Source organism: Amia ocellicauda, chromosome 10 (assembly GCF_036373705.1).
Source record: "Amia ocellicauda isolate fAmiCal2 chromosome 10, fAmiCal2.hap1, whole genome shotgun sequence".
Taxonomy (NCBI): domain Eukaryota; kingdom Metazoa; phylum Chordata; class Actinopteri; order Amiiformes; family Amiidae; genus Amia; species Amia ocellicauda.
The window spans coordinates 7,069,899-7,097,729 of NC_089859.1; the positions used below are offsets into that span (position 1 = coordinate 7,069,899).

Here is a 27,831-nt window from a genome sequence, read left to right on the forward strand (position 1 = left end):
TTACATTTTAGGCGGATACATATTGGTCATTGCATGGGTGGCATTAAAATCTATCCATGTATACCAGTCTTCAGGTTCATTTGTTCTCCCCCAGGGTTTTGCTTTGCCTGCTTGTACAACTCATTGAGTTCAGCTTCACGTACAAGTAGCTGTGAAAACTAACCCAATGCCTAGAATAGCAACTTTTTTAAGGAGACCCGCTGTTCATCATTGGCCAGCCGGGGGGAGAGGAGTTGGCAGGACAGTCTCTCTCTCTCTCTCTCTCTCTCTCTCTCTCTCTCTCTCTCTCTCTCTCTCTCTCTGCCGCCTGTCAGCTGGACTGCGCTGATGATGGTATAAAGCCTCTAGCAGGACTTTGTAGGTGGTGCGCAAATATTTCGGAACCGTTTTGGGATCTGATCCATTTTGTCGGCTTTTTGGTTTATGAGAGCAGGTGCCCCAGTCAAAACTGGATTTCAATCATTTTTTAATCTTCCGTTTGATCCAAAACACACTGGGGTTTGATTTTTGGGTTTGTTTGATCGTTTAATTTGCTCGTTTGCACGTCTAGAAAGTGTTTCCCAGCAGGACTCGGACTGGAAAGCATGCATTTCTGAGAGCAAGTCATTGGAGGCAGAGTCTGCTGCTATTGAAACGCATTTGAGCTCCTGGGGAAATTAGCCAGAAAGTACACACAGTTTGGGTAAGTTCTACTTTTCCTCCCCTCTCCACCAAATGTATCTGTTTAGAGAACCCAAAAAAACTTCCTTTAATTTGAATTTGATGTTTGATCTTGTATCCATTATTTGCAGTAAACCTGATGCTTTAGAGCCGAATATTTCCAGCTGCATGTAAATGAATGGACTTTGAAGTGGTGTAGGGATGTATCATTGCAGTAGGATTTGTATTATTATTTTTTATACTCGATTATCATCTTTCATTCTTTGAACTTGCTGTTAAGTGCGGCTTGTCTTCTTTATCATACTTAAGATTTACTGCATCCAATTAACTAATGTCAGGTCTTCATTACACATTTAGTTAATGAAAATGAACCCTACTGTCTCTTGGTTCTGTATAACGAGCCTTTAAAATGACAAATAATGGCTATAAATGTACTTTGTCTACAGTAATAGTAATTCTCTTATTCACAGGAGTAAGAACACCAGATTAGACATACATATAGATTAGTAGTAGTAATATTTAGTGTAACAATTCAGCCTACATTGAAGAGAGTACAAAATCTTTATTTTGACAGTGCACTATGGTATTGCTAGTGACAATTTCATGTTTTGTAGAAAGTTTACAATAATTAACGACTTCATGCCAATTAAAAAAAAAAAAAAAATCCGCCACTATTTATTTATAATAAATATAATCCATTAAAAAAAAAAAGTTAATTTCTGGAAACCAGAGTCAATTTCTATTATCTTTTGTATCTATATATCTGTCTGTCTATCTCTAACGTCTAATTTAGGTGTTAGGATGACCTTTTTGAAATTGATCACTGACAGAATACATAGGCAAGGAATCTCAGGCTATTTAGTAAATGGGTAGATCTAATGAGTCAGGAGTAGAAGGGTTGCTGGGAGAAGTAAAAGCTGTTGCATGGCTTAAGAAATTGGTTTATGAAATAGTTTCCACATATTGTGATAGGATGTTTTATGTATTTAAAGGGAAAATTTAAACTTTTACAATTTATCTAAAAAGTTATCTTTATCTATTTGTTCCCTATTTTAGAGTCACTAGAGGGCGCTCTCTGTGGATTTGGTACTTGTCCATGTCCATCCAAAAATATAAGCAACTTGATCAAATGAAAGAACAATGCACCTTTAAAAACAATATTTGTTCATGTGTTTTCTTGTTCTTTGGTTTTAAGTAATTCAGCACTACATTCACTTATGCGTGTGTGTTTGTTTATACATATTTGTCATGGTCACATATTCTTCTGAAGCAAAGTGATACAGATCCAATATTTCTTTCACCAGTCTCATGCCTCGATTAAGATCCAGTTCCCTACAGATCTTATTCAATAGAAATTAATAGAAAATGTGCAATATAACTTTAACATTAAATCATGAAAGGCCTAAATCATTGCTCTGGATTTTGTGGTTTGACTTTCATAAAAGGGTTGATTATTGTTTTGCAGAGACCCATTCATTAGAAACTAGTATTGATCTAAAACACTTTTACACTATTTTAGTTTGGAGGTACCTTAAGAAATCAGATGAGATCAGCTGAGGAACTGGCATGAGAAAGCAGCTTCCTGTTTTCACTCGAATAGAGACCTGCGTCATTTTTAGGTCTCTTTGTACAAACCCAGCTGATGATGTGGGCATTTCACTTCTCTGCCACAGTAAAGTTATGTACAGTTCATGACTGGGTGAAAAGTCACAGTATTTTATTTTAATCAAAACCTCATGATGTTTTTCCTTTTACTTATTTAAACATAAAAAAATATTTCTAGTCTGTACCTTTCTGCTTCTATTGGAGTTTCTAAGCCAAAGGCATATTGAACTCAAAGCTTGGTACTTTGGCTTGTCAATAAATGAATCCACTTTTCAATAGCTGTGTATCGGATGTATCTTTAATTAGTGTTAATTATTTAAAGGAGGAGGAATTAATCTTCCCATTAATGTGTACATGTATTCATGGAACGTCTAAAAGGTGCAATCAAGAAAATAGTATTACAGTGGTCTCTCTATTTGGTATAAGGGGACGTTCATCAGAATACTTTTCTTGATGTAACTGTTGTGAACACCATAGCTCAGTTATTTTTTTAATCACTAACTCATGCTCGTTCTTTACCATGTGTAATACCGGCATAATGTCTAGATGACGGATGTGATGGGCTACTCAAAAATTCTTTCCTCCCCGTACCACCAACCACACATAAACATCATTTCAAACGCTGACAGGAATTTACACAGTGAGTTGAACGGGCTATAGCTTTTGAACGTGTGTCCAAGTACCTCTCAATGCTTTTCATTTGAACTTGAGACAAAAATGTAAATACCTAATAGTAGCCTCTCTAGGGATTGACTGGATTACAATCAAGAAATTGCAACTCGGAGATTTAGGCACTATTCCAGGGGCCAGATTTGCCACACATTTTACAAATCCTTAGTTGCCTTAACCCCATGAAAAGGTAAAAACGGGCAAATGTTTAGTATACAGTTCTAAATACATTTATATACAGCATTTCATCATAAAAATAATGATGTTTTTTAATTTAATCTTTAATCATACACAGGATGATTTTCATGGCTTCTTACTCTGTTCAGACGTTGTTTACTTTAAATTTCTAAATAGACTCCATACAATTTTCAAAACCATTTTTTAAAGGGGAGGAGAAATTATTAAAATTAAAAACAATTGTACTAATTACATTTTCTAGACTAACGTTGTCTCTTGGTAGATTTGCACATTTACAGTCACTTTTAGGAAATGGGGAACAAATGTTTTGGAGCAAAACCTTCCAAAATTTCCCCCTGACAGAATACCACAGAATTAAGTCAAGTCATTTTGGGTTTTGCTATAATCATATTTGGAAGACAATAACAGCTGGCAATGGTTTCAAGAAATTCAAATACTTTTTAGCTGATTTTAAAAAACAATACAAAAACTAAAACATTTTCTTCTTTTTCTTTTCTGTGTGATCCTATACCTAGAACATCTGGATAAATATGACATCGCAGTGGAGGTTTGAAGACTTCAGCGCGATCCTCATGTGGATGTTACTTCTGACTGTCATTGAAGCAGTAAGATCAGACTCCCTGAAACGTAAGAGATTTTTAGGTGGTTGTTGGATTTTATTTTATTGTACCTGCTATTGAAATGAGCTGTTGAGAGGCTTAAAAAAACATTTTTTTAAGGAAAATAATTTAACTGAAATTGAGCCTTTAGGTTGCTTGTTTGTTCCTCTGTCTTCTGTGAGTGACAGTTAAAAGGTCAAGATGTGAATATGTCCCTTGGAACAGCATATAAACCAGCTGAAAAGCGAGCACGGACCCTTTCCAGACGCCAGGGTATAGATTTATATCAGATAACCAGTAAAATGAGATAAATGGTCTGTGATATGATCCTGGTGGATGTTAATCCCTATCCCAAAGCCACCATACAGTCCATCACACAGCCTGACAGCTTTGAATGGCTCTTCAGAAATGGGGATTGAATTGAATTTCCCTCCTGATATTTAGTAGCAGATGGAGCAGGCTGAGTTGGAATGAGAGGGGTCACAAGGGCAACACTTAAATTCGCTGCACTCTGTACCTTTACAAAAACATGGGAAGTCCATTTCCACCCACCTCTGCGGAGCAAAAATAATTGATTAATATACATGAATGGTTTAAAACGAATAGCATTACATTACAAAGTATCAGGTGTTTTTGTTATCATTCTGTAGGCAGTGATTCTTTTGTCTGACAAACATGGTTCATAAATTAACACCTTTAATAAGTAAAACCTGAGACCCAGCTGTTTATAATGTAATTATTTTGCATTAGCTGGTGTTAAGATGTTGAGGGAGGTGGGCAGCTTAGAGGGTATGTGTCCAAATGTCTTTTTACCCAACGTGTCCCGGTTATGTGTTGGAAAAGGTTGTTTATGGCAGATGTAAAGCACACTTTGTATCGTGTGAGTTTTGAATTCTGAGATAAAGGAGAGCCATTGTCAGGACAGTTGGCTCCATTAGCTTTAGTCTTTTAGGCACATTTGTGAGTTTATCCTTTGGACAGAGTTCAGAGAGGAAAGTGAGAGCCATGTTGCTCCCACTGTGTATGAAATGTGCTTAATTAGCACAGCCAAGAGTAACAGTCCATGAATGTGCAGTGGAAGTGATACCTGAAATGTTTAACTCTGTGAATCGAAATGTTTCAAATGAAAATCAATCTAATGCCAGGATGAAAAATGCCCTCAGGTTATTCAGTATTGAAATGATAGTATACAGATGATTCAACTTTTCTGTGGATTTGTTTCACTAAATGGCATAATAGTTTAACTTGGATTAATTTGAAAAAACATTTTAAGGATACAATGTTCCAGTTTTGCACACTTCATGAAATATAATCTTGCTACAGCGATTATGACATGCTGCAGAAACACAACAACAATTTGAGTATGCTGGCTCTAAGAAAAACAGTATAATAACATACTTTGTTGTAAGATGGTTATTTTTTGTAATTGCTGGTAAAAGAGCATAACATGTATATTCAATGCATGACTGAATCAAATGCAAAGGGTTTAATAGAGAGGCTAACAAACAGAAATGTATTGTTCCTCTTTTATAGAATCTGACTCGTTCTGTATGTTTCAAGAGAAGAAGTACAAAGTAGGAGAAAGATGGCACCCTTACTTGGAGCCGTACGGATTTGTCTACTGTATCAACTGTCTTTGCACTGAGGTAATTTACTTTGTTTACATATTTGTGGTGTATTAATGTTAACGTTTTTTCTGCCAAAAAGTATTTTCCCACCGATAGGATGACTGTTCTCAGTATTGATCTCTGATCAGTCTCGTCCGCAGAGTGGGAATGTGATGTGTAACCGGGTGAAGTGCCCATCTCTCCACTGTGCCAGCCCAGTCTCCGTGCCACAGCAGTGCTGCCACCGATGTCCCGGTAGGAGCCATTTCTGTGCATCATTGCAACAATCATGATCAAATGGAAATGGAGGTTGAGGTCGTGCAGTGAGGGAACACAAATACAAACTATTACATGATTCTGTTATAGAACTGAAGGGCCTGTGGTTTCCTCAGTCAAATTTCAATCCTTTTAGTAATCCGGCAGCAAATTAGGGTTTAATAGGCTACGGGCACGACCCAGAATAACCCCTTGAAGGTGAACGGGCTTTTATTGGAGAAACACAAGCAGTTTCAGAATTTCAGATATCAGGGGTCACTTCTTATAAAGGAGCCAATAGCTTTGATCTGACTGTTAGTTTTACTGGATGACAAAACCTTCTGGCATGAGCACCCGTCTGTCTGTCTCCAGTCTTTATATAAATATATATATATATATATATATATATATATATATATATATATATATATAGTTATTGTTATTTATTCAAGATTGTTCACATTGGCTTGCAGTGAGTTATTAGTAACACATTGTGAATAAGGCTGCAGGCCTGTTATTTATTAATGTAATGATTTATTAAATCTTGCAAGTTTAAAATGAATTTACTCAGATTATGAGATAATATATATAAATATATTCAAACAAAATTACATTTGTAAATTGTCTTCATGCTAAGGATATTATTACACTATTATCTGGGGAAAAATACACAATTGATTAGCTTATTTGAACTCTGAAATGCACATCTAATCACGTATTTTTGTTATAATTGAATGTTTCAATTAAAGGCAGAGAAACAATAACATTAAGGCATCACTATTTCATGACCATTCATTGAAACATATCTGTAAAGTCAGTTTACCCATATTTTATAGAAATGGCACCCCTTTTTAAAAGTAAATCTACTAAAAGTCCCTGTAGTTACATCTTTACTGTAGTACCTGCTGTACCTGTTGTTGGCATGTGGATTTTGTTTGCAGATGTTTCCCCGGCTCCATTTGTGGCCAAACTGAATGGAAAGCCCTGCGACTACAATGGAGAGACATACCAGCACGGGGAAGTGTTTGTGGCTGAGGGTCTCTTCCCGAACAGGCAGCCCAACCAGTGTGCCCAGTGCACCTGCTCTGTGAGTGACGCCAAACACTGGGCACAATTTAACCTTCATTTTCAGGTCTGCAGTGTTATATAATCTACAGAGGCACCAAAAGTGCATACATTGTATCGCGTATGGAATCATGGTAATAATTTCCCATTATACTCTTTAAATTGTCAAAATGTAGTTTGTGAACTTTGTTACAAATACTTGCTGGTGCCATTTCAAACTTAAATTCCCAAAAAGTAAATTGGGAAGAAGGAGGACTGGACTTGTCCGTAAAATGCCTCTGATTTTCCACAGAGAATTCTGGGACATTGTCCAGTCTTCATCCTTCTTCTCTCCAGTAGACAGATATAATGTAAGGGAATGATCCAACCAGGGGGTAAAATGTGGGTGTTTGTGGTTAAGGCACTTTCTTAAGGCTGTCTGACTGCAACGCGTATCTAATGGGAATGTAATTCTGCTTCAGGAAGGGAATGTGTACTGCCGGCTCAGGACCTGCCCGAAGCTGACCTGCTCTCTGCCCGTCTCTGTTCCTGAGTCCTGCTGCCAGGTTTGTAAAGGTGAGAAGGAACAAGAAAGGCTTTGACACACAAGCACAAGGTTTAAGATCCAGAACGTCTCCTGACATGTCAGCTTCACCCCCTCTGAGAACATTACACATGAAGTTGTAATGTTTTGCCCAAATCTTTCAGGAAATGGAAGATTCGTTTTTGTTCTGTTTGAGTTATTGAGGTTAGTCCCAAACTCCAAGGAACTTTATATTGCGCTAAAGATGCACATTGTTTCTTTTGGCATGCACATTCATTAGATTATAAGGTTACACAACACTTGTGGTGCTATTGCTTTCAGTAAGTGTCCTGCATCTTTAGGGTTTCTCTCTTATAAGTGAGAAGTACTGACACCATACATATTTTACATCTAGACTGCTTATTTGCTTATATGCTTATTTGGCAAAACAAAGGGTTACAAACAACATCAACCAAATATGATTGTTTCAGAGCAATACCGAATTGAAATGTGATTTTCAAGAGGGAGACATTAGTTCTATAATAAAAATGAGATGATGATGATGATGATAATAATAATAAGGAAAATATCAATATTTAGGATGCTGTACCTTTTCTAAAATCACAGTCTTTGCATTCAGATGACAGGGAGTCTTCATGGGATCTGCTTGACGGGGAAGCCCCTCGACAGCCGTCCAACAGAGAAGCCGTATGTAAACACTGGACACACGCTGATATTGTTGTTCCTGTCTGACTGTGGCTTTCTCCCAGGTGTCACAGCAAGACCAGGAAGCAGTAGCTGCAGGGTGTGGGCACGGCCTTCTCCAGCTCCACAGGAACCTGTTCTCTGAGCAGGAAACACGATTTCTCTGTCACATTATTGTCTTAAACACAGTCATCATGTCCAGCTGGCGGAAATATTGAATACCGCTACACTATTGACCAGATTTGTCTGACCCACATCTGTGACCCACACCATACTTTTTAATTTCTCTAAATTTCTCACCCAAACAGATGTATTGCAATGTATTTCCCTAGCTTCTTAGGCTGGAATAAGATACCAAGTAACAGGACGCACTTCCAATGCTCATGTAGAGAAGAGAAGTGATTGTGTGTGTTGAACTCTTTGGGATATTTAAAGATATATTTTATATAGTTGCATGTGAATAACTCATTGCAGCTCAGGCACGCAGGGTAACGGTGAACACAGACTGTGATGTTTCTTCCACGCTCTTTCAGAGACACTCCTATCAGCGCACCCAGTACGAGGTGTTGCCTGCCAAGGCTCTGTCGAACCTCCCGCGCCTGCCCAACTTCAGAGCTCACCGGGGGCTGCTGTCAGAGCCCCAGCAGACCTCTGGGACCACCGTCCAGATCGTCATCAACAACAAGAACAAGCACGGCAGAGGTGAGAGCTCCTAACAAAATCCTACAGATACTACACTGATATAGTTGATGATATTTTATCATTTTTAACAATAATTTCCATATAGATCCCCAATTAAACACTAATACAAAACATTCTTATTCTGTGGACCTTCACATTTTTGATAAATTCAGGTTTTCCAAACAAAGTGAGTTACCTAAAGGTTATGAAAACATTCCAATGTTTGACTTTAAGGTTGGGGATTATATTCACGTGGTACAAGAATAAATCACACTGTTTTTCCACATGATTGATACAATTTCCTGATGTATCAGATTCTGACGCTGGCAATTTGGTGCTGACATAGTTCTGCAGTTTCCTCAGTTCCATTTTCTCTTGCGGTTTGCTTTGTCCAGTCTGTGTTTCCAATGGGAAGACGTACTCTCACGGGGAATCCTGGCACCCCGTGCTACGGTCCTTCGGTGTCATGGAGTGTGTCCTGTGTACTTGCAATATAACCAGACAGGAGTGCAAAAAAATCCACTGCCCAGACCAGTATCCCTGCAAATACCCCCAGAAGATCGACGGCAAATGCTGCAAGGTTTGTCAAGGTAGATTCATTTTTGTTTTATTTTCTCTAATATGATTTCTTCCAAAAGGCCAAATGCATGCATTGAGAAGAGAAGAGTGTCTTCCACAGCTGCCCCCCGTCCTAATTTCTATTGACACACTGGCAATAAGACAATAATTAACCAACAATGCACATTTCCTGATTCCCAGACCCTTTTTTTCTATTTACATAATGGATAGCTGATTATAAGTATTGGGATTTGAATTTACATTTGACAGGTCATTCAGATACAGGTGTCAATTTTAGGATTATCGGGCTGTGTTTGATTGCATAGGCTGATGTGTTTTCAGGCATTACTAAATCTGTACCATTTCCACGTGTTAATACAAATAAATATATCTACTTCTGCAGCAGAGGAAATGGATCTCAGCAGAGATGATGGGAAGGAGTTCTTCTGTGGCGAGGAGACTCTGCCAGTGTACGAAGCTGTACTCGCTGAAGAAGGGCGCATGGTTAGAAAAATTGCCCTGGAAACAGAGCAGCCAGCCGAAGCCGAGCTGCACATATGGACAATACTGAAAGGTGGGCATGGCCTGTGTGATGCTGTTCTGAAATCATTTCTTACACGGCCAAGCACATGTATTGTTCTTTCACTGATATGGGGATGCATGAAACATTAAGATGTGATATTCGAATAGAAGGTGATTCTCATTAACCTTTTACAGCCAGGTTATGGTGAGTAAAAAAATTGAAATATAATTTATAAAAGTTTGTTTTTTCCCTGTAATCAACACTGATATACAATCACCTAAAGGATTATTAGGAACACCTGTTCAATTTCTCATTAATGCAATTATCTAACCAACCAATCACATGGCAGTTGCTTCAATGCATTTAGGGGTGTGGTCCTGGTCAAGACAATCTCCTGAACTCCAAACTGAATGTCTGAATGGGAAAGAAAGGTGATTTAAGCAATTTTGAGCGTGGCATGGTTGTTGGTGCCAGACGGGCCGGTCTGAGTATTTCACAATCTGCTCAGTTACTGGGATTTTCACGCACAACCATTTCTAGGGTTTACAAAGAATGGTGTGAAGAGGGAAAAACATCCAGTATGCGGCAGGCCTGTGGGCGAAAATGCCTTGTTGATGCTAGAGGTCAGAGGAGAATGGGCCGACTGATTCAAGCTGATAGAAGAGCAACTTTGACTGAAATAACCACTCGATACAACCGAGGTATGCAGCAAAGCATTTGTGAAGCCACAACACGTACAACCTTGAGGCGGATGGGCTACAACATCTGAAGACCCCACCGGGTACCACTCATCTCCACTACAAATAGGAAAAAGAGGCTACAATTTGCACAAGCTCACCAAAATTGGACAGTTGAAGACTGGAAAAATGTTGCCTGGTCTGATGAGTCTCGATTTCTGTTGAGACATTCAGATGGTAGAGTCAGAATTTGGCGTAAACAGAATGAGAACATGGATCCATCATGCCTTGTTACCACTGTGCAGGCTGGTGGTGGTGGTGTAATGGTGTGGGGGATGTTTTCTTGGCACACTTTAGGCCCCTTAGTGCCAATTGGGCATCGTTTAAATGCCACGGCCTACCTGAGCATTGTTTCTGACCATGTCCATCCTTTTATGACCACCATGTACCCATCCTCTGATGGCTACTTCCAGCAGGATAATGCACCATGTCACAAAGGTCGAATCATTTCAAATTGGTTTCTTGAACATGACAATGAGTTCACTGTACTAAACTGGCCCCCACAGTCACCAGATCTCAACCCAATAGAGCATCTTTGGGATGTGGTGGAACGGGAGCTTCGTGCCCTGGATGTGCATCCCACGAATCTCCATCAACTGCAAGATGCTATCCTATCAATATGGGCCAACATTTCTAAAGAATGCTTTCAGCACCTTGTTGAATCAATGCCACGTAGAATTAAGGCAGTTCTGAAGGCGAAAGGGGGTCAAACACAGTATTAGTATGGCGTTCCTAATAATCCTTTAGGTGAGTGTATATACATGGGGCTCCATGCAAGATCTCACCTCGTGGAGTTTCAATGATCATGAGAACGGTGAGGAATCAGCCCAGAACTACACGGGAGGATCTTGTTAATGATCTCAAGGCAGCTGGGACCATAGTCACCAAGAAAACAATTGGTAACGCACTACGCCGTGAAGGACTGCAGAGCCCGCAAGGTCCCCCAGCTCAAGAAAGCACATGTACAGGCCCGTCTGAAGTTTGCCAACATCTGAATTATTCAGAGGAGAACTGGGTGAAAGTGTTGTGGTCAGATGAGACCAAAATCGAGCTCTTTGGCATCAACTCAACTCGCCGTGTTTGGAGGAGGAGGAATGACCCCAAGAACACCATCCCCACCGTCAAACATGGAGGTGGAAACATTATGCTTTGGGGATGTTTTTCTGCTAAGGGGACAGGACAACTGCACCGCATCAAAGGGACGATGGACGGGGCCATGTACCGTCAAATCTTGGATGAGAACCTCCTTCCCTCAGCCAGGGCATTGAAAATGGGTCGTGGATGGGTATTCCAGCATGACAATGACCCAAAACACACAGCCAAGGCAACAAAGGAGTGGCTCAAGAAGAAGCACATTAAGGTCCTGGAGTGGCCTAGCCAGTCTCCAGACCTTAATCCCATAGAAAATCTGTGGAGGGAGCTGAAGGTTCGAGTTGCCAAATGTCAGCCTCGAAACCTTAATGACTTGGAGAGGATCTGCAAAGAGGAGTGGGACAAAATCCCTCCTGAGATGTGTGCAAACCTGGTGGCCAACTACAAGAAACGTCTGACCTCTGTGATTGCCAACAAGGGTTTTGCCACCAAGTACTAAGTCGAAGGGGTCAAATACTTATTTCCCTCATTAACATGCAAATCAATTTATAACTTTTTTGAAATGCGTTTTTCTGGATTTTGTTGTTGTTATTCTGTCTCTCACTGTTAAAATACACCTACCATTAAAATTATAGACTGATCATTTCTTTGTCAGTGGGCAAACGTACAAAATCATCAGGGGATCAAATACTTTTTTCCCTCACTGTATATATTTTGTGCAGCTTTACACATAATGAATTTAGACTTCTCTTTGTTTGTATTATTTAATTAGTACATGGATGTCTGAGTAACAAAGTGTCCATTTACACAAGTTATTGATTCTGTTTCCAAGCAAAGTGCCCTGAATTTTGATGCACAAGGGTGTTAGCTTTTTAAATGAAATGACATAAAATAAATACATTGAACATTTTAATACATTCAATGCCTTTGCAATCTTCAAATGAATGAATTTGACCACAAACATGGTGGCTTATCTATCTTACCCTAAATATGGGTGTACATTTCAAATGAAGGAATGAAACCATAAAGTTCATGTGGCGATTTGTTCCATATATAAATCTCAACAAGAGCTTTCATGGTTTCAGAAGAGTGCAACTGGACAATGGTTGGCATGCAGATATATACACACATTTGTTTTATGGCCCACGTGTCAAACTTTCGGCGGCACACATAGCCTGAAATGAAATATAGGGGCACATATAAATTCTTTTTACACCATCATAAAACTTGGCAAGAAAAGAACCGCTGTGTATTTCAGTGTTTTCAGTGAAAGATTGATAGTATGGGTTTGATCTGGATTCATCTGGTGACTCTGTGGAATTCTTCACCTGTATACAAATGGTTTTGGCAGGCAAAGTAATTCAAATAAATTCACTGAGGACTGTACAGCTTTCAAATTATCTTTTTTTTAACTTTCAGATTAATGCTTGTATAGTATCCTGTACATTAACACGATCAAGATCTTTTCTGAATTGAGCACCCAGTCTCATTCAGATTCAAATACATTTTCAGTGAATTTTTACATGCTGGGGCTTATAGTGGCTTGTACAATAAACTGTAAAGTTGCCATTTTCCCCATTGGTTATTACTTGCCAATGACTGGTCAGAGAAACCAATCTATGTATAACCAGGCACACACATGTAGCGTGAGAACTACAGTTAAATTATCCTTCATTAGTCAAAACTGTCCGGGCCTCAATGTACTTCAGTGTAAGCGCTGGTTTACCATTGCCAAAATCTGATCCATAGCAAATGCTTGTCTTGTTTCTTCAATTCAGGTCTTCTGCATAATTTCCACATTGAGAAGATCTCCAAGAAAGACTTCCACAAGCAGAGTGACTTCAAGCCTTTGACAAGAACCACACAAAGTATGTGCCTTTTCCCTTCATTGTTACTGTTTGTCCCAGATGTGTGTATGTGGCCCTTTTTTGTGTCTTTGTTTTGGACTGAAGCTCTGCACCCAACACAATTCAGCTATTAGAAAGGATGAGGAGTGCACCTAACCTTCCTTTATGTATCTCTGTTTGATATTTTTAAGGCCGGTGGAAGATTTTCCGTGAAGGAGAGATTCGGATCAGTCTGATGTGTGCCAGCCGGTCCTGTAGGACAGAGCTGGAAGACCTGGTGAAGGTTTTGTTTCTGGACAAGCCAGAGAAAGGACACTGCTGAGTGGAGGGAATGAAAGAAGAGGTGGGATGGTAGGCAGAGGACCTGAACGAACAGAAACGCAGATGGAGCTCTGGTGGCAGGTTTTGGACTGGACTGGATTGTAACAACCTGAAAAGACATATGGGCAACGGAACACTTCAGTACCATTATTCCAAGTTAAAGTTAAGCCATGTGTTTCTGTAGAAAGGGTATTTTATCATGCCCTACCATTAAATGTATTTGTATTAGCATCATGCAAAGGTATTTCTGAACCTCCGAATGCAGATCAATTAAGTTTTTCGTTACCAGGCAAATCCGGTTGTTAAGAAACAACACAATACTGAACCACTTCTTCGTGCCATGAAGGCATCTTTCCAGTGGGCGGAAATCAATTTGTTTTGTAAGCTTTATTATTCCAGTTGAAATTGAAAAGCTTATCAGAGACTTGCCAGCTTTCTGAGAACGTTTGTGAAGCATACGTTTAGAAAGCGCTGGCTTAGGAGGAGGGGCGATAACAGAAATCCTAGTCAACTCTTGATGCTAAATGAGTTGAACTGTCCAACTTCTTTTTCAGCTGAGTAAAGAAAACAGCTTGCAATAGTAACTAGGCTTTCTCTTTTGCAACATCTCTTTTTTAAATCCACAGAAATGGACACTTGCAGAGTAGATTCCCTTAACCTGCTCATTTAAACCCAGTTAATGATCAATTACACACATGACCACTAAACAGCTTGACATTTGTTTTCCATCTGCTGAAAGATAATAAGTTGTATAAACTCCAAATTAAATGTATTATGAAAATGCACGGCTCAGATTTAATAAGCAACTCCATTTAATACAAACGTATCACAGTGTATCAGAAAGACTCGGAAGCTTGTTTTCTCCATAAGTCAATTCTGACTCTCTGACATGCTCAACAACCTAATTGTTTGCTGGCCTTATTATAACTGTTTGATGATTTAGAACAGATCCAGATTTGGGTAAAATGCATAAAAGACGCTTCTTAACCAAATCATCTGAAGAAGACAGCAACCAAAACAGTGAGCAAAATGACAGCCCTCACCAATTATTTTATTATATATTTTTGTATAAATATATATAATTGTCTGGGGGGACTTTATTATTTATACATACAATTACCAATTTTTACAGCTGTGTTTTTCCTGGAGCAATCTAGGGCAGCAGTGTCCCACACCTGGGACTGAACCCACGACTCTCTGCTCCGGAGTCCAGAGCCCTGACCGCTACTAGTTCAAATCTGAAATGTACTTTCATCCAGTGGCTTTTGGTACAGTATGTCTGCGAGTTTCAATTTCATTGTTCCTGTTTTCGTGGAACCCGATCTTTGCATGAAATTTGGCTTTAATTAGGGGATCCCTGTCTTACTACTGAGCCACAGCAGGGCATCGCCTCTGAACTCACTGCAGTACAGTATAGATTTCTCAACATGCAGAGCACCCAAACCCCTTATAAACACGCACATCTACAGCAAGACACACCGATTGTGCAGTGTAACATTGAATTTCAGATGCATTCATTGTCAAACATGATTTAAAAGTGTTTCATAGTCTTATACACAAATGTTCTTCCCTTCTGAATCAGAGAAGCTTCAAATCAATTCGAAACTAGAAACCAGAGGCCAGTGAAGCTTTTCCAGCAAATGTGTGATGGGTGGTCTGTCGATGTGGAGAGAGATTCTCATGGCTGCTGAGTCCAATTCTGGGCTTGACAGAGCCAAGTTAGAGAGTCCAATGAATAACAAATTGCAATAGTGAATGTGACATATGATAAAGCATTTGGCAATGTTTCAGCTGGAGAGCAACCCACTGTACCCCTGAGTTGATAGATTTCTCAAATTAAGAATCAAGTAGAGAATCATAAGTTATCCCAATTCTTATACTCGAAAATATAGTCAAGTAGGTGAGTTGAGCTTCTAGCTGAATTCAGCTTTCCTCATAGGGTGTATTGTTATGAAGATGCTGGGCAGAGAAGAGTGGAAAAACAAAAAAAAGTTTTGTGGTTCTGGAATTAGGTAATGTCTGTGGTCTGTTTCGTTCATTTCCATTATTTTTTATTTTGTAATTATTCCAATTTCAAATGATTCCTTTATTATTCATTATTTCCAATTTCATTAAAAAGACAGAACTCCAGCTACAGTACCTTTGCATGAAGCAGGCATCTATTCGGTGTCCTGGGCTTTGTGTAGGGCAGGATTGGTGTATTCTGCAATGGCACGGATGAGACAGACTGACTGACTACGAATGTTAAATGGGGATGTGGGATTTGTAATTGTGAAATTTTGGAAGACTTTTATAGTCCCTGCATTTAATATAACAGAGATTACTTTGTTGTAGAAATATTTATGAATTTATTTAAGGCTTTGTTTATTAACTGTAGATTTGTATTTGCGGCGCTTCATAAGCACATTAAGGGCTACACCAAATTAAAATTGTACCTGACTGCGAATGACAAAGTGCAAATCTGTACTCTAATTTATTCTTGGAAGTCTTTCCCTACTATTAATAAATCAAAACACCATAGGGTACAACTGTGTAATTTGTGTTTTGCCAAACTTTTGATTTGGTCTGGTCCTAGATGCCTTAAGCTGTACGTTTTGCTTCTTTTTGCTCTTCGCCACTGTGTTAATTCTCATTTTGAAAACCTTTTTTTATATAGTTTACAACACCTTTGCTTGTGTGAGTAAACTACATTCCATGTGCTAGAACTGGGAACTCCCCTTGTTTTCATTTGCTTTGAAAAACAGTCTGGATTTACTTCTTAGAACATATTGTGCTGGATAACACTTCATTAGGAACACGCTGTAAATAAAAATAACTTTTCTGATGAAAAACATTTCGCTTTAGAGAGAACCTAAATACAGATGAACCAAAGCATGTTGTTGTTGTTGTTGTTGTTGTTGTTATAGTGTTGTGTACCTACGAAGTTAAAATGCTGTACATTGTGTGCCTCTTATGCAATTATCACATTTTCTATAGTACTGTGTTTTCACAGACCTTTTCACTGCTCAACCTCAATAACATTGGGTAGTCTATGATTAATGCTAATGTGGGTCTGTGAAATCAGCCCTATATCTCTATAAGTCTATTTTGTGAAATCAGGTAAGATAACTTAGTGGTGTCATCTTATAGGTCAGAGTACATTTTCAATTTCTAAAGCACTAAAATCATATTGTAGAGGGCCTGGAAAGAGAGACCTGGCCACTATAATATTAAACAACTCAATCTAAGGGTTTTCAAGGCCAGGGTGTTTTATGTGCAAAATAGTTGAGTTTGTATTTCAGCTAGCTGAGCAGACAACTCCACTGGCAGTGTTAGGTCCAATTTAGACACATGTGACTTGAGCAAAGCAAGATGGCTGATGACAAACAAAAAAGCCATATAATTGAGTGAGTGTCCACGCTGCGGTGAAGAGAGATAGCGCTGGTATATATTAGAAGCAAATCTCTTGCTTTCCATTTCACTTCTCTCGCTTCACTGAAGCGGTGTTTGTATAAATCTCCATTAATCCAAAAAGGCCTTTTTATAAGAATTTAAAAAAAGCCTAATAAAAAATTGCTTGCAGAAGGATAATCTCCACTCTCTAAAAAAACATAGATGTGATGTTTTTCTAAGCACACTTTAAAAACATGCTGTTCCTCTTTTAAGTTCTTCCATGATTTTTAAGATGATCGGATTATTCTTCAGAGACGGGGTCAATGTCTTGTGGAATGATGTTGGTGAACCTCTTTGTTTCTCTATATGTTTCCAAAGTAGTAAATGTTACTGCATCTCATTCTTTGAGAGAGAAAAAACAGTGTAACCTATAAAAATCCACATGGAGCAAAATTTTGGCTGCCTTTTTTGTGTCTGGTCTGCATTTTCACATTTAAGACTGGCCACATGAACTGATACTAGTAAACAGGCTGCACAGTAAGTAACTTTGCTTTTGAAAATAAATAAATAAATAAATACATACATACATAAATAAGTATTTTGGACAGAGGGAATTATGAGTATTGCATACTTTCTAGATATTTCTGTGTGGGAATCCTTGGAAAACAAATGAGTCTTTACTAGAAAAATGGTATCCTGGTTTTCAAAAGCAGATACATTTTATAACTGCACGGCAACTTAATAATAATAATGATAATAAAAGCTTTATCGTAAAGTGGGCATGACATTTTCTTTGCACGCTTGCTTTGTTTTGAATATAAACAGGCTCTGAAATCTTGAGTTTATTGCAAGGTTGGTTAACTGTTATTTTTTATGGTTGATTTCTTTATAGAGTATTATTGAAATCCTTAAAATGCACAGCAGTTTTGCCGTTTAATCTGGCATTCATTTACTTACACATTCCCTGTTTGTCCATATAAAAGTTTATTGTAATACACTGGAAAAAACACAGTGAAGTGTAGGGAAGCAATGTGAAATCATGGGAGTGATACAGTTAACCATTTTATAATTCTGAACTATAGAAATGTAAACTTAAATAAACCTTAATATTCTTTTAATGAATATATTATATTAATCTGACTGACACTAAGGCTGTGTATAAAGGTTATGAGAACAATATAATCCAGAATATTGTCAACATATCACATAGGAGCATTTATATAGATTCAAAATATCTGTGTATCTTTCAATAAATAACAGTTTGCCTACTTAATCTGTCTGCAATCCTAAAGTTTGAATCTGCTGTAATTAGAATTAATCTAATTTAATCTAGTCCTGATCTTCTCTGTCTTTAAGTTTTTCTTGCTGATTCAACATTTATGAGTGGCTGTAAGTCTATTAAGGTAGTCCTCAGCCAAGCCACAATAGGATGGTTGAGATCAAGCACATTATAGGACTGACTAGCGATGATCAGATCACACTGAAAGTCTGCATCATACTATAGGATTAGCATGGGTGGGTGGAGGGCAGCCCCGCTGGCGGTGGAGGCTCGAATTGGATGAGTGAGCTAAGCCTACATTAGTAACATCAAGAGTAATATAATCAGAAGGAGCCTGCTGCCAGTTTGCAAAAAAACAAAAAGAAATGTTGAAGAAAAGCACTGCAAAGAGACTTTATTTTGTTTGGGTAATGAGAAACATGAAATTAAACGATCTGATCCAATTCTGACTCATTTCCTTGACAGTTCACCTCTTTGCCTACTATGGGGAGAAATAAAATAATCATAAAATACACATTATGGTGACTTATTCCACATGCAGCACATCTCTGTTTTGTGTGTGTATGTGTGTGTGTTTGTGTTGGGGGGTATTCCTTGTTTAGGCCTGCTTTACCAATCTCTGACTGACCAAGACAACGAGCTTTAAGGGGCTTCTTAAGAGCAATAGGGTGAGGTAGCTGCTTGTAGCTGCTTCGTGGTCTTAATTCTTGCTTGTAATTATCAGAAGTCAGGTCCCTTTAAACACATGTTCTAACTCTGGTACTTGTGCCATGGATCAGCTGCTATTGGCCCCTGCTGCATAAATACACACAGATACCTAGCTCTAGGGACCTAATACAGCTGTCTATTTTGCCTGTCATTCAGGCTTATGTAACCTATCTTGTTGCCAAATTCCTTTCCCAGAATGCCAAATTCCAAATTACTTTGTGGTCATACTTGTTTACCACAAACGTTTAAAAAATTAGGTTTGTGTTGCTTAATCCATCACTTGGACAGTGCATGAAGGCCAACAATTATAACACAGCAAAAAAATGATTTAGCAGTATGAAAAAATGTGACAACAATCCCAGCTATATAGTGGGTGAATAGCTTTGTATGAAAACCTTGTTTTTTAATACAATTGTTTCAAAAGCTACAATTGTTTTCTTGTACTATTTATTTTCCATTCATATATTAATTCCAATCAGGTTTATTTTATTTTTTTTGGCCCTTAAAGTGTACACTGAGTTGGCATTTTTAATGTTCAGGTGGTAGCTTCATACATTTATTTGTAGACAATGCAATATTATCAGTACAGTTTCCACATTAACATCATCACCAGGGAAATCACAGGAATGTAAAAAAGAAAGTTTACTCTGATTCTAAGAATCTGTTGAGTTATGTTTGAAATGTGCTGTGTTGTCATTCTGAGTTATTATCCAGGAAGATTGTAATTTTGACCACTATCACCAGAACATTCCTGTTTTTGATGTCTGAATCATATACGGACACTGTTACAGTATAGTGATCCACCCAAAAGCAAAATCCTCATGTGATTTTTAACCAAAAACTCATAAATAATTTTACATTATATAGATATATAAAACAGTCTACCCTCCCAAGATGCAAGTCCCTTTTCTTTAGATCCAATCAGAATCCACAATGAAAAAGCTGACTGTTTAAATTAAATTCATGTGTTTAGATCTGCTTTGAGTTTGCACCAATAATATTGATTCAAAACAGTCTGTCGTGAAAACGTGCCGGTCCATGATTGGTGTTAATTCTCGGTTTCGGGACTGCAATGGAAAACTATTTTGCAGAAATTACCATCGTGGAACACTTTTATATCTGTAAACGTAGTCTAACTAGTAAACTAAGTCAAACAATGTCAAGTGCCAGAATTTCATCTCTCTTAATGAGAACTGCCACTTTGGAATGAATGTTTTTTCCATTTCATGTCAAGGAACAATGTAATCGCCAGGACTAAGAATGGCAAGCATTTGCATAGTATTAACATTGTGAGGTGATAAATTGAGGTTGTCTGACTAAAGGAGGATTTTGTGTATGTTTGTTTGATTGCACTTTAAAGGGCAACATGACTGCTAATAAGCGCTGTGACATTTCAGAGCACAGTGTACTGACAGCATTGATGGCTACACCTTGTTAAATTAGCCGCATCTGTTCTAGTTTAACCGCTGTTCTGATACATATTGTAATGCAGTGTATTAGGAGATGTTTCATTATAATTGTCTTATATTTTACATATACCTTCATATATCTTCACATATTACCATAAAATTACCTCACTTTATCTGGTCTGCTATCCTAGAGGTGAGAGATGATCCCAAAGACTGAAACTGGGAGGATCTGAGATGACAAGAAAGAGCTGTCCTTCTTCCTCAAGGAAGGCCAACTCTTGTCTGAAAGTTGTTTTTTTTCGCTTGGGCGTTATCTCACATTGTTTTGCCCTCTAACGCATTCTTTTCTTTTACCACGGATTAGAAATTGAAAAAGGGCAAATTTTCCAGGGGATTAATGGTATTGGCCATGTCCACGCTTCAAAAGCTGCCTCCAACAATCACTGCACTGTATGGCTTCCGAGCACAAGTGTTGGGAGGCTGAAGTAATACTAAGGCATTTTCCACGAGTCTCACATTTCATAAGCCTCTGACGGACTCGGCCGTGGTCTGGATCTGCATCATCCTCAAAAGGCCCTTTATATGACCTTTCTCAATCCCTATATTATTATTATTCATATTATTGGTATTAACCGTCTTGCTTCACATGACTATTTCCAGTTTCAAGCACGTTCCCATCAAGAATACTAAGCCATCCATAATTAGGAAATTAGCAGATACTTTTATCTACCGCCACTTACAGAGACTAGTGAGGTAAAGTATACACTAGCCTCTGCTGCAGCTCTTTGACAATAAGACCTTCTTGGTTTGACGTCTCTTCCAAAGGAATTTTGATTAAGTGATCTGAACCTTTCCTTTCCCTTTGAATGAAATTGAATCACTGAGGCTCCAATGTACTCAAATAGTGTTAGAATTGGTAGTGTAGTGTTTTTATATCAAAAGTTATTGTTTAACAGACAGGTGAAGAAGTTGTTAGATCTTCAGCCCTTTATAACCAGGTTTATGACCCTAGTAGATGATGCAACTGTTGCTTGCTTTTTCTAAGTCTAACTGGAAATTACTATTTATGTTCACACTAGTATCAGAATACAAATGGTGCCTTAAATGTTAACACAATTGGAAAGGAATGTATAATTAATTGCCTTGATGGAGTCTCTTTCCTAAATTGTATAGATTCACTTTAACACCCTTGTGTAAGTTGCAGCTAAGACACGTGCAAGCCATGTGTAAATCATTCAGGATATACTGGAGATACTCCAGTAAAAGACAAATAGATATGCATTTAATAGTATTTCTTTTTTAGTTGGATGTAATCTTTCTTTTCTATAATTAACCAAAAGTTGTCCCGAGGCTGTCATTTCCTCTTCTCATTATATCCTGTGATTGTGATTTATGAGAGAAGCAAGCCTGTAACATCAAGCTTTAAACAGAGGAAGCAAAAATGTGTGCATCTCCCGCCAGGACTTATGAAAATGCTGAAAGTGCAGTTTTTGTGCAACCGACATAAAATTATCCAAGTTCATCCATCTCATAATTATAAGCGGTGCGCAGCCATTCCCTGGGATTAACAGCACTTTGATTTGGAGATATTCTTTGATGGAATTATTTATACTTTCTTGATCATTATAGCCAGAGTTAAATGGAAATGTCAATCTTTATTAAAGATTATAATCCTGCAGGGAAAGAGAAAAGCAACCTTTTAAAGTAGAATATTATTAAATCCAAACTGCATTATAGCCACAGTACTTTGAATCTTGAAGTAACCTCTAATTTCTTAATTTTTATCCCTTTGTAACGTACGGTCGTACCGGTACTGCGGCTGCTGTCTGGGCTCAAATAGGTACCGCCGGTATGTCCTGAACTTTGAACTTGAATTAAAAAGTCTGTACAGTTCCAGGGGAAGCTGTACGCTTACCATTCGATACTATAAACACTTTACAATACTATGCGCAATCGTCTGTTGTGTTTTTCATGGATGTACAGTACTGTGCAAAAGTTTTGGGCAGGTGTGAAAAAATGCTGTAAAGTAAGAATGCTTTCAAAAATAGACATGTTAATAGATTATATTTATCAATTAACTAAATGCAAAGTGAGTGAACAGAAGAAAAATCTACATCAAATCCATATTTGGTGTGACCATCCTTTGCCTTCAAAGCAGCATCAGTTCTTCTAGGTTCACTTGCACACAGTTTTTGAAGGAACTCGGCAGGTAGGTCGGCCCAAACATCTTGGACAACTAACCACAGTTCTTCTGTGGATTTAGGCAGCCTCAGTTGCTTCTCTCTCTTCATGTAATCCCAGACAGACTGGATGATGTTGAGATCAGGGCTCTGTGGGGGCCATACCATCACTTCCAGGACTCCTTGTCTCCCTGATGGTACTGCATGATGGATAAGTATCTGCCTGTACTTCTCAGCATTGAGGAGACCATTAATTCTGACCAAATACCCAACTCCATTTGCAGAAATGCAGCCCCAAACTTGGAAGGAACCTCCACCATGCTTCACTGTTGCCTGCAGACACTCATTCGTGTACCGCTCTCCAGCCCTTCAGGAACAAACTGCCTTCTGCTACAGCCAAATATTTCACATTTTGACTCATCAGTCCAGAGCACCTGCTACCATTTTTCCGCACCCCAGTTCCTGTGTTTTCATGCATAGTTGAGTTGCTTGGCCTTGTTTCCAAGTCGGAGGTATGGCTTTTTGGCCGCAAGTTTCCATGAAGGTTACTTCTGACCAGACTTCTCCAGACAGTAGATGGGTGTACCAGGGTCCCACTGTTTTCTGCCAATTCTGAGCTGATGGCACTGCTGGACATCTTCCGATTGTGAAGGGAAGTAAGCATGATGTGTCTTTCATCTGCTGCAGTAAGTTTCCTTGGCCGACCACTTCGTCTATGGCCCTCAACGTTGCCTGTTTCTTTGTGCTTCTTCAAAAGATCTTGGACAGCACATCTGGAAACACCTGTCTGCCTTGAAATGTCTGCCTGGGAGAGACCTTGCTGATGCAGTAGAACTACCTTGTGTCTTGTTGCTGTAATCAGTCTTGCCATGGTGTATGACTTTTGACAGGAAACCTCCCTGTTAGCTGAGATTGGCTGTTCCTCACCCAGTTCTATTCCTCCTACACAGCTGTTTCTGTTTCAGTTAATGATTGTGTTTCAACCTACATATTGAATTGATGATCATTAGCACCTGTTTGGTATAATTGTTTAATCATACACCTGACTATATGTCTACACGAGGGTGGCCAAATATGGATTTGATTTAGATTTTTCTTCTGTTCACTAATTTAGTTAATTGATAAATATAACTTATTAACATGTCTATTATTGAAAGCATTCTTTCTGTACAGCATTTTTTCACACCTGCCTACGTTTGCACAGTACTGTATACACACTAATCATTGCTAACCATTCACCCACCCATATGGCCTCATACTGGCGAAAAAGCATGAGGAAAGCAAACAAAATTGAGGTAAGTGATCATTTCGATGAGGATAATTTTGAGTTGTGCTTACATTTTTTGTTTTATTTTGTTGTTCATTTGCTTTGTGAATTACACTTCATGCGAAGGTATCAGTGTATCTGTCTCCTACTAGGTCCTGTATGAGGTGCTTGTTAAACCCCAACACACAAAAATAAATAGCTTCTGTATCAAGTTGCTCGAACAAAATACAGAGGAAATAAACGTGTGTTGATTACAGCTCCTATACTAGAAAGAAAGATCAATTAAATAAGCTTTTTGACATGTTGTAATCGTATCTACCTGGGTTGTGGAAAAAACTATGTTTAGAGTAACTCAGCATATATGCAAAATGTTCAATGTTTTATTTTGTTTTGTAGATGTTTCACGAGTACTCAGTAGCTCAATTTTATTTTACTTTTGTCTCGTTTTGTGTAAGAAGTGCTGAATAACACTGCGAAGGGATCAGTCTCTCTTTCAGTTCCACTTGTTCTTCCAGTGTGTTTATCGCTTTGCAAGTTTGGGGAAAAATACGTATTCTATCATCTATCTTTCTAGTAATGTAATTGTAAAAATATTTATTTTGTCTGTATTTCATTACACTGATCAATGTAGACACTCAATTTGATTTTGTTTTGTTGGTGTTCAAGGATGTTTCGCAATGATTAGTATGTGTAAATCCATTAACAAAATTAATGGCAGCTGCTACTAATGCAAAATGTTCAACAAGCACCTTATTATTAGATTCTACACTTGTAGATAGGCTGCACACTGAATTTCTGCAATATTAATAATAATAAACAGAGAAAAGTTAAGTGCCTGAAAAAAAAGATGAATTCACATGTGTGATAAAGTTCTGTAAAGGGTAATACTGAAGTTTATATTAAAATACTACTAGAAGTGGGATTTTTTAAATGTTAAATGCAAACATAAAAAAAAAACATTAATAAGTGCCATTTGCATGACAGTTTTGGCATATTGCTTTTAATGGTGTTTAAACCAATATTTCAGGAGTGAAGACAACTCACAGTAAACATGAAGTCAAGTAACTTCACATCCCTCTTCCACCCTGATCATTAATCCTACATTAAGGGAGGTTTAAAATAAGATCATGCTTTTCTTTATTTTGAAGAAAGTAAAAGCAATTACGTATGTGAGAATGTTACTAAATTCTTTACATATTTACTGTGACTTTAATTGTCTGCATCACTTTTTTTGGCAACTTTTCACTTTATGCATAAATGTAGTAACATGTCAGTGGATTTCTTCAAAAGTAGAACAGTCATATTTATCCATGCTTTGAGAGTCAGATAAATATATGTCTTTAAGTGCAACTACATGTCAAAAGTACATGCCACTTCACTTATGTGTTGTTCTTTGGTGTAGGAAGGATAAACAAGAAAGAAGGTGAAGGAAAATATATTCCAGGGTGGACCATTGAATTCACTGAAATAATAGGGTCAGGGCAAAAAATCCAAACTACAGGGTATTAGAGAAGATGTCAATGTTTCAACAGATGAATGCTCCCAGAGGAGTCTGGCAAGCAGTTGACACCCTGATGCTCACCACCCGCCTGAAGCGCAGCCCGCCTTCAGCCCAATCGCTGAGTTTTTACTTCAGCATCAAGCTCAATTTGCCACAAATGGTAAGTCAGTTTCAAGACAGAAAACCAAGCAAGGTCAAATAATCAGCAATTTCTCAGTGTACAGAGAGAACAAATGGCTGAGACATATTTCTCCTGGAAGATGAAATCTCAAGGCCTTGGGTCAAGCTGGAAATAATTTTCTTGCAGTTCAGGTCAAGGTTGTTTGGTGCCTTTATCTAAATAACAAAATGTTTCATGCATTTCTGTAAACTGAGCCAACTTTTCTTGCTGAATTAAGGATTGAAGGAATCTCTTTCTTACCACCCACAGATCCACATAGTAAACATTTAAAGGGCAATATAATTAGTATTTTACTTTTCTTTGGGCTGTGAATGTATTCTCTGTTTCAACAGCATATCACTGGAATTTTTTTACAGGTTTGTTCTGCATGTCCCAAAACAAATTGTTTGGATTCCAGTAGCTCATTTTCTACCATTTAGATTACAGGTCACAAATCTGTCGATAGCTGGATGGTAACTGGATTAAAGGAAAGAAACCCTTTTTGGGGGAAGCCAAGAAAATGTATTATGTTGAACATTAACTGGAATAGTTGACACTGGTATAGAAATGAAGAAGGTGCAAAGCAACTGAAGAAATGTGAAAACACATAATTTTCCTTTAGAGTAAATCCTTGTGAAGATGGGGGTTGGTTGACATTTCAGATGAAACAGAGAAATGAAGGACCAACATCAGACAAGTCACAGTAACGCTTGTCCATCACCAAATAAGCAACAGCATTTGTGTACTAGCTGCAGAGAATTGGCCAGGCCTCGCCAACTGCAAGGTCGGGGAAATGCTGAGCTCACCCAGGGCTTCTACACAAGATAAAATTAATTCAGTCCTACTAAGTCCTTTGATGGCAGACCTCCACCACTGTTGACGGGGGCCATAGCACCCAGCACGTGTGGATTAAAATGTAGCTGGTGCTCTACAATAAATAAAAATGTCAAGTTATGCTATTTACAACCATCATGGTGTGCACAATCTCTAAATAAGTGCACAAATACTGGTCAGTCCTTACTGATCACACTCTTTACTTTGATATCACAATAAAAGGGGTTAAAACAAAGAGGAGTGGAATGCTATTTCCATACCAGCACGTCTGTTTTCTAGCTTTAATTACGCACTCATAAAAGTGGCGGGAGACAGGACTGGATTTGAAGACGAGAGTGTTGCAACTCAATTAACAAGCGTGAACAAAGAAGCACTGTGTCGGTAATCAGCACATATTCGAGGGTGGCTGTGTTTTGTGTGGTGCTGCTAGACTGCAGATAGGCTCAGTCATTAAAGATTTTCTGCTCCTGAGAGCATTTTTAAACCTGTAGCACACCCGTTCTCCCCCCCACCCCACCGATTTGTGGGTCTATCCCAAACAACAGCTGCCTCTTTGAGCAGCTCGAACAGTTTTTATTTTTTTATTTATTATCTCCAGGGCTGAACGGAGTGGAACAAAGGAGGCCTCGCTCATTTGGGCCTTGCCAATGCTGTGTCAAGCGTATGATGTAGATGCATATCTTAATGAGTGTTTGGCCCCTGGAACGGGAGCTACTCTCTAACTTTTGTCCAGCTCACTGAGGGGCCCGCTGGCGGAGTTGAAGGGACGTGTCAGAGCTGTAAACGAGCCTGCGCTTGGTCAAAGGGAACGAGGGAGCTGAACCAGAAAGGAGCGCACAGCTGAGGGATGGCAGGGAAGCGTGCTTGATGCACCGAGGGTATCGTCTGTCTGATATCAGATGAAGTTCAAGATCCACCTCAGGTTACCACCTGTCTCCTTGTGAATAAGGCGATTATAGCTCAGGTGAATGGCTCAGATTTTTTTTTTAATAAAAAGCCGGAAAACAGGAAAAAGACTTCTGATTTTAATTAAAGGGAGGCCCTAAAATAATACAAATTAATATATGCTCTAGTAGCTACTTTGCTTTTTTCTGAGTAAGACTGTGACTATTTAATCACTTAAACTACTGTCTCTCTTGATCATCTATGTAATCTGTCTCTCAGAAATTCCTTGAATAAAAAAAAATAAAAAAAATATTGGGTTTTGGATTGACAATGTAGTTGTGAGGTCATGGCAATTTAACCATTAATTTTACAGAACCTTACCTATAGTCACGACCACATTTATTATGAATAGTATGTGGAAGCCAGTTAATTACTTCAGCATCTTTGTTTGACCTTCTGAAACTACACTGTAAACACTGATTTGAAACATATGTGTGGCATTATGAATGTATTTTAGACTTATTAGATTATTATATAATGACTAAACAAAGGCAGAGCTACAATACAGCAAGATAGGATACTTTATGCATTATTTGTCATGTATACCAATAT

The 27,831-nt window shown here is 38.4% G+C and overlaps 1 protein-coding gene across 2 annotated transcripts; it reads left to right on the forward strand.

Moving 5' to 3' along the window:
* The first annotated feature begins 282 nt into the window (after positions 1-282).
* LOC136759779 (chordin-like protein 1) lies at positions 283-17,449 on the forward strand. 2 transcript variants are annotated; one of them, XM_066714812.1, is made up of 12 exons: positions 283-682; positions 3,648-3,759; positions 5,265-5,377; positions 5,488-5,593; positions 6,535-6,680; positions 7,120-7,213; positions 7,801-7,868; positions 8,399-8,567; positions 8,942-9,136; positions 9,508-9,678; positions 13,235-13,324; positions 13,495-17,449. In XM_066714812.1, exons 2-12 carry the CDS (start codon positions 3,663-3,665, stop codon positions 13,623-13,625), a joined length of 1,380 nt encoding a protein of 459 aa, XP_066570909.1. In that variant the 5' UTR covers positions 283-682; positions 3,648-3,662; the 3' UTR covers positions 13,626-17,449. The 2 variants fall into 2 exon arrangements, with proteins under 2 accessions (XP_066570909.1, XP_066570910.1); XM_066714813.1 differs by having other exon boundaries at positions 284-682; positions 5,500-5,593.
* The last annotated feature ends 10,382 nt before the right edge of the window (positions 17,450-27,831 follow it).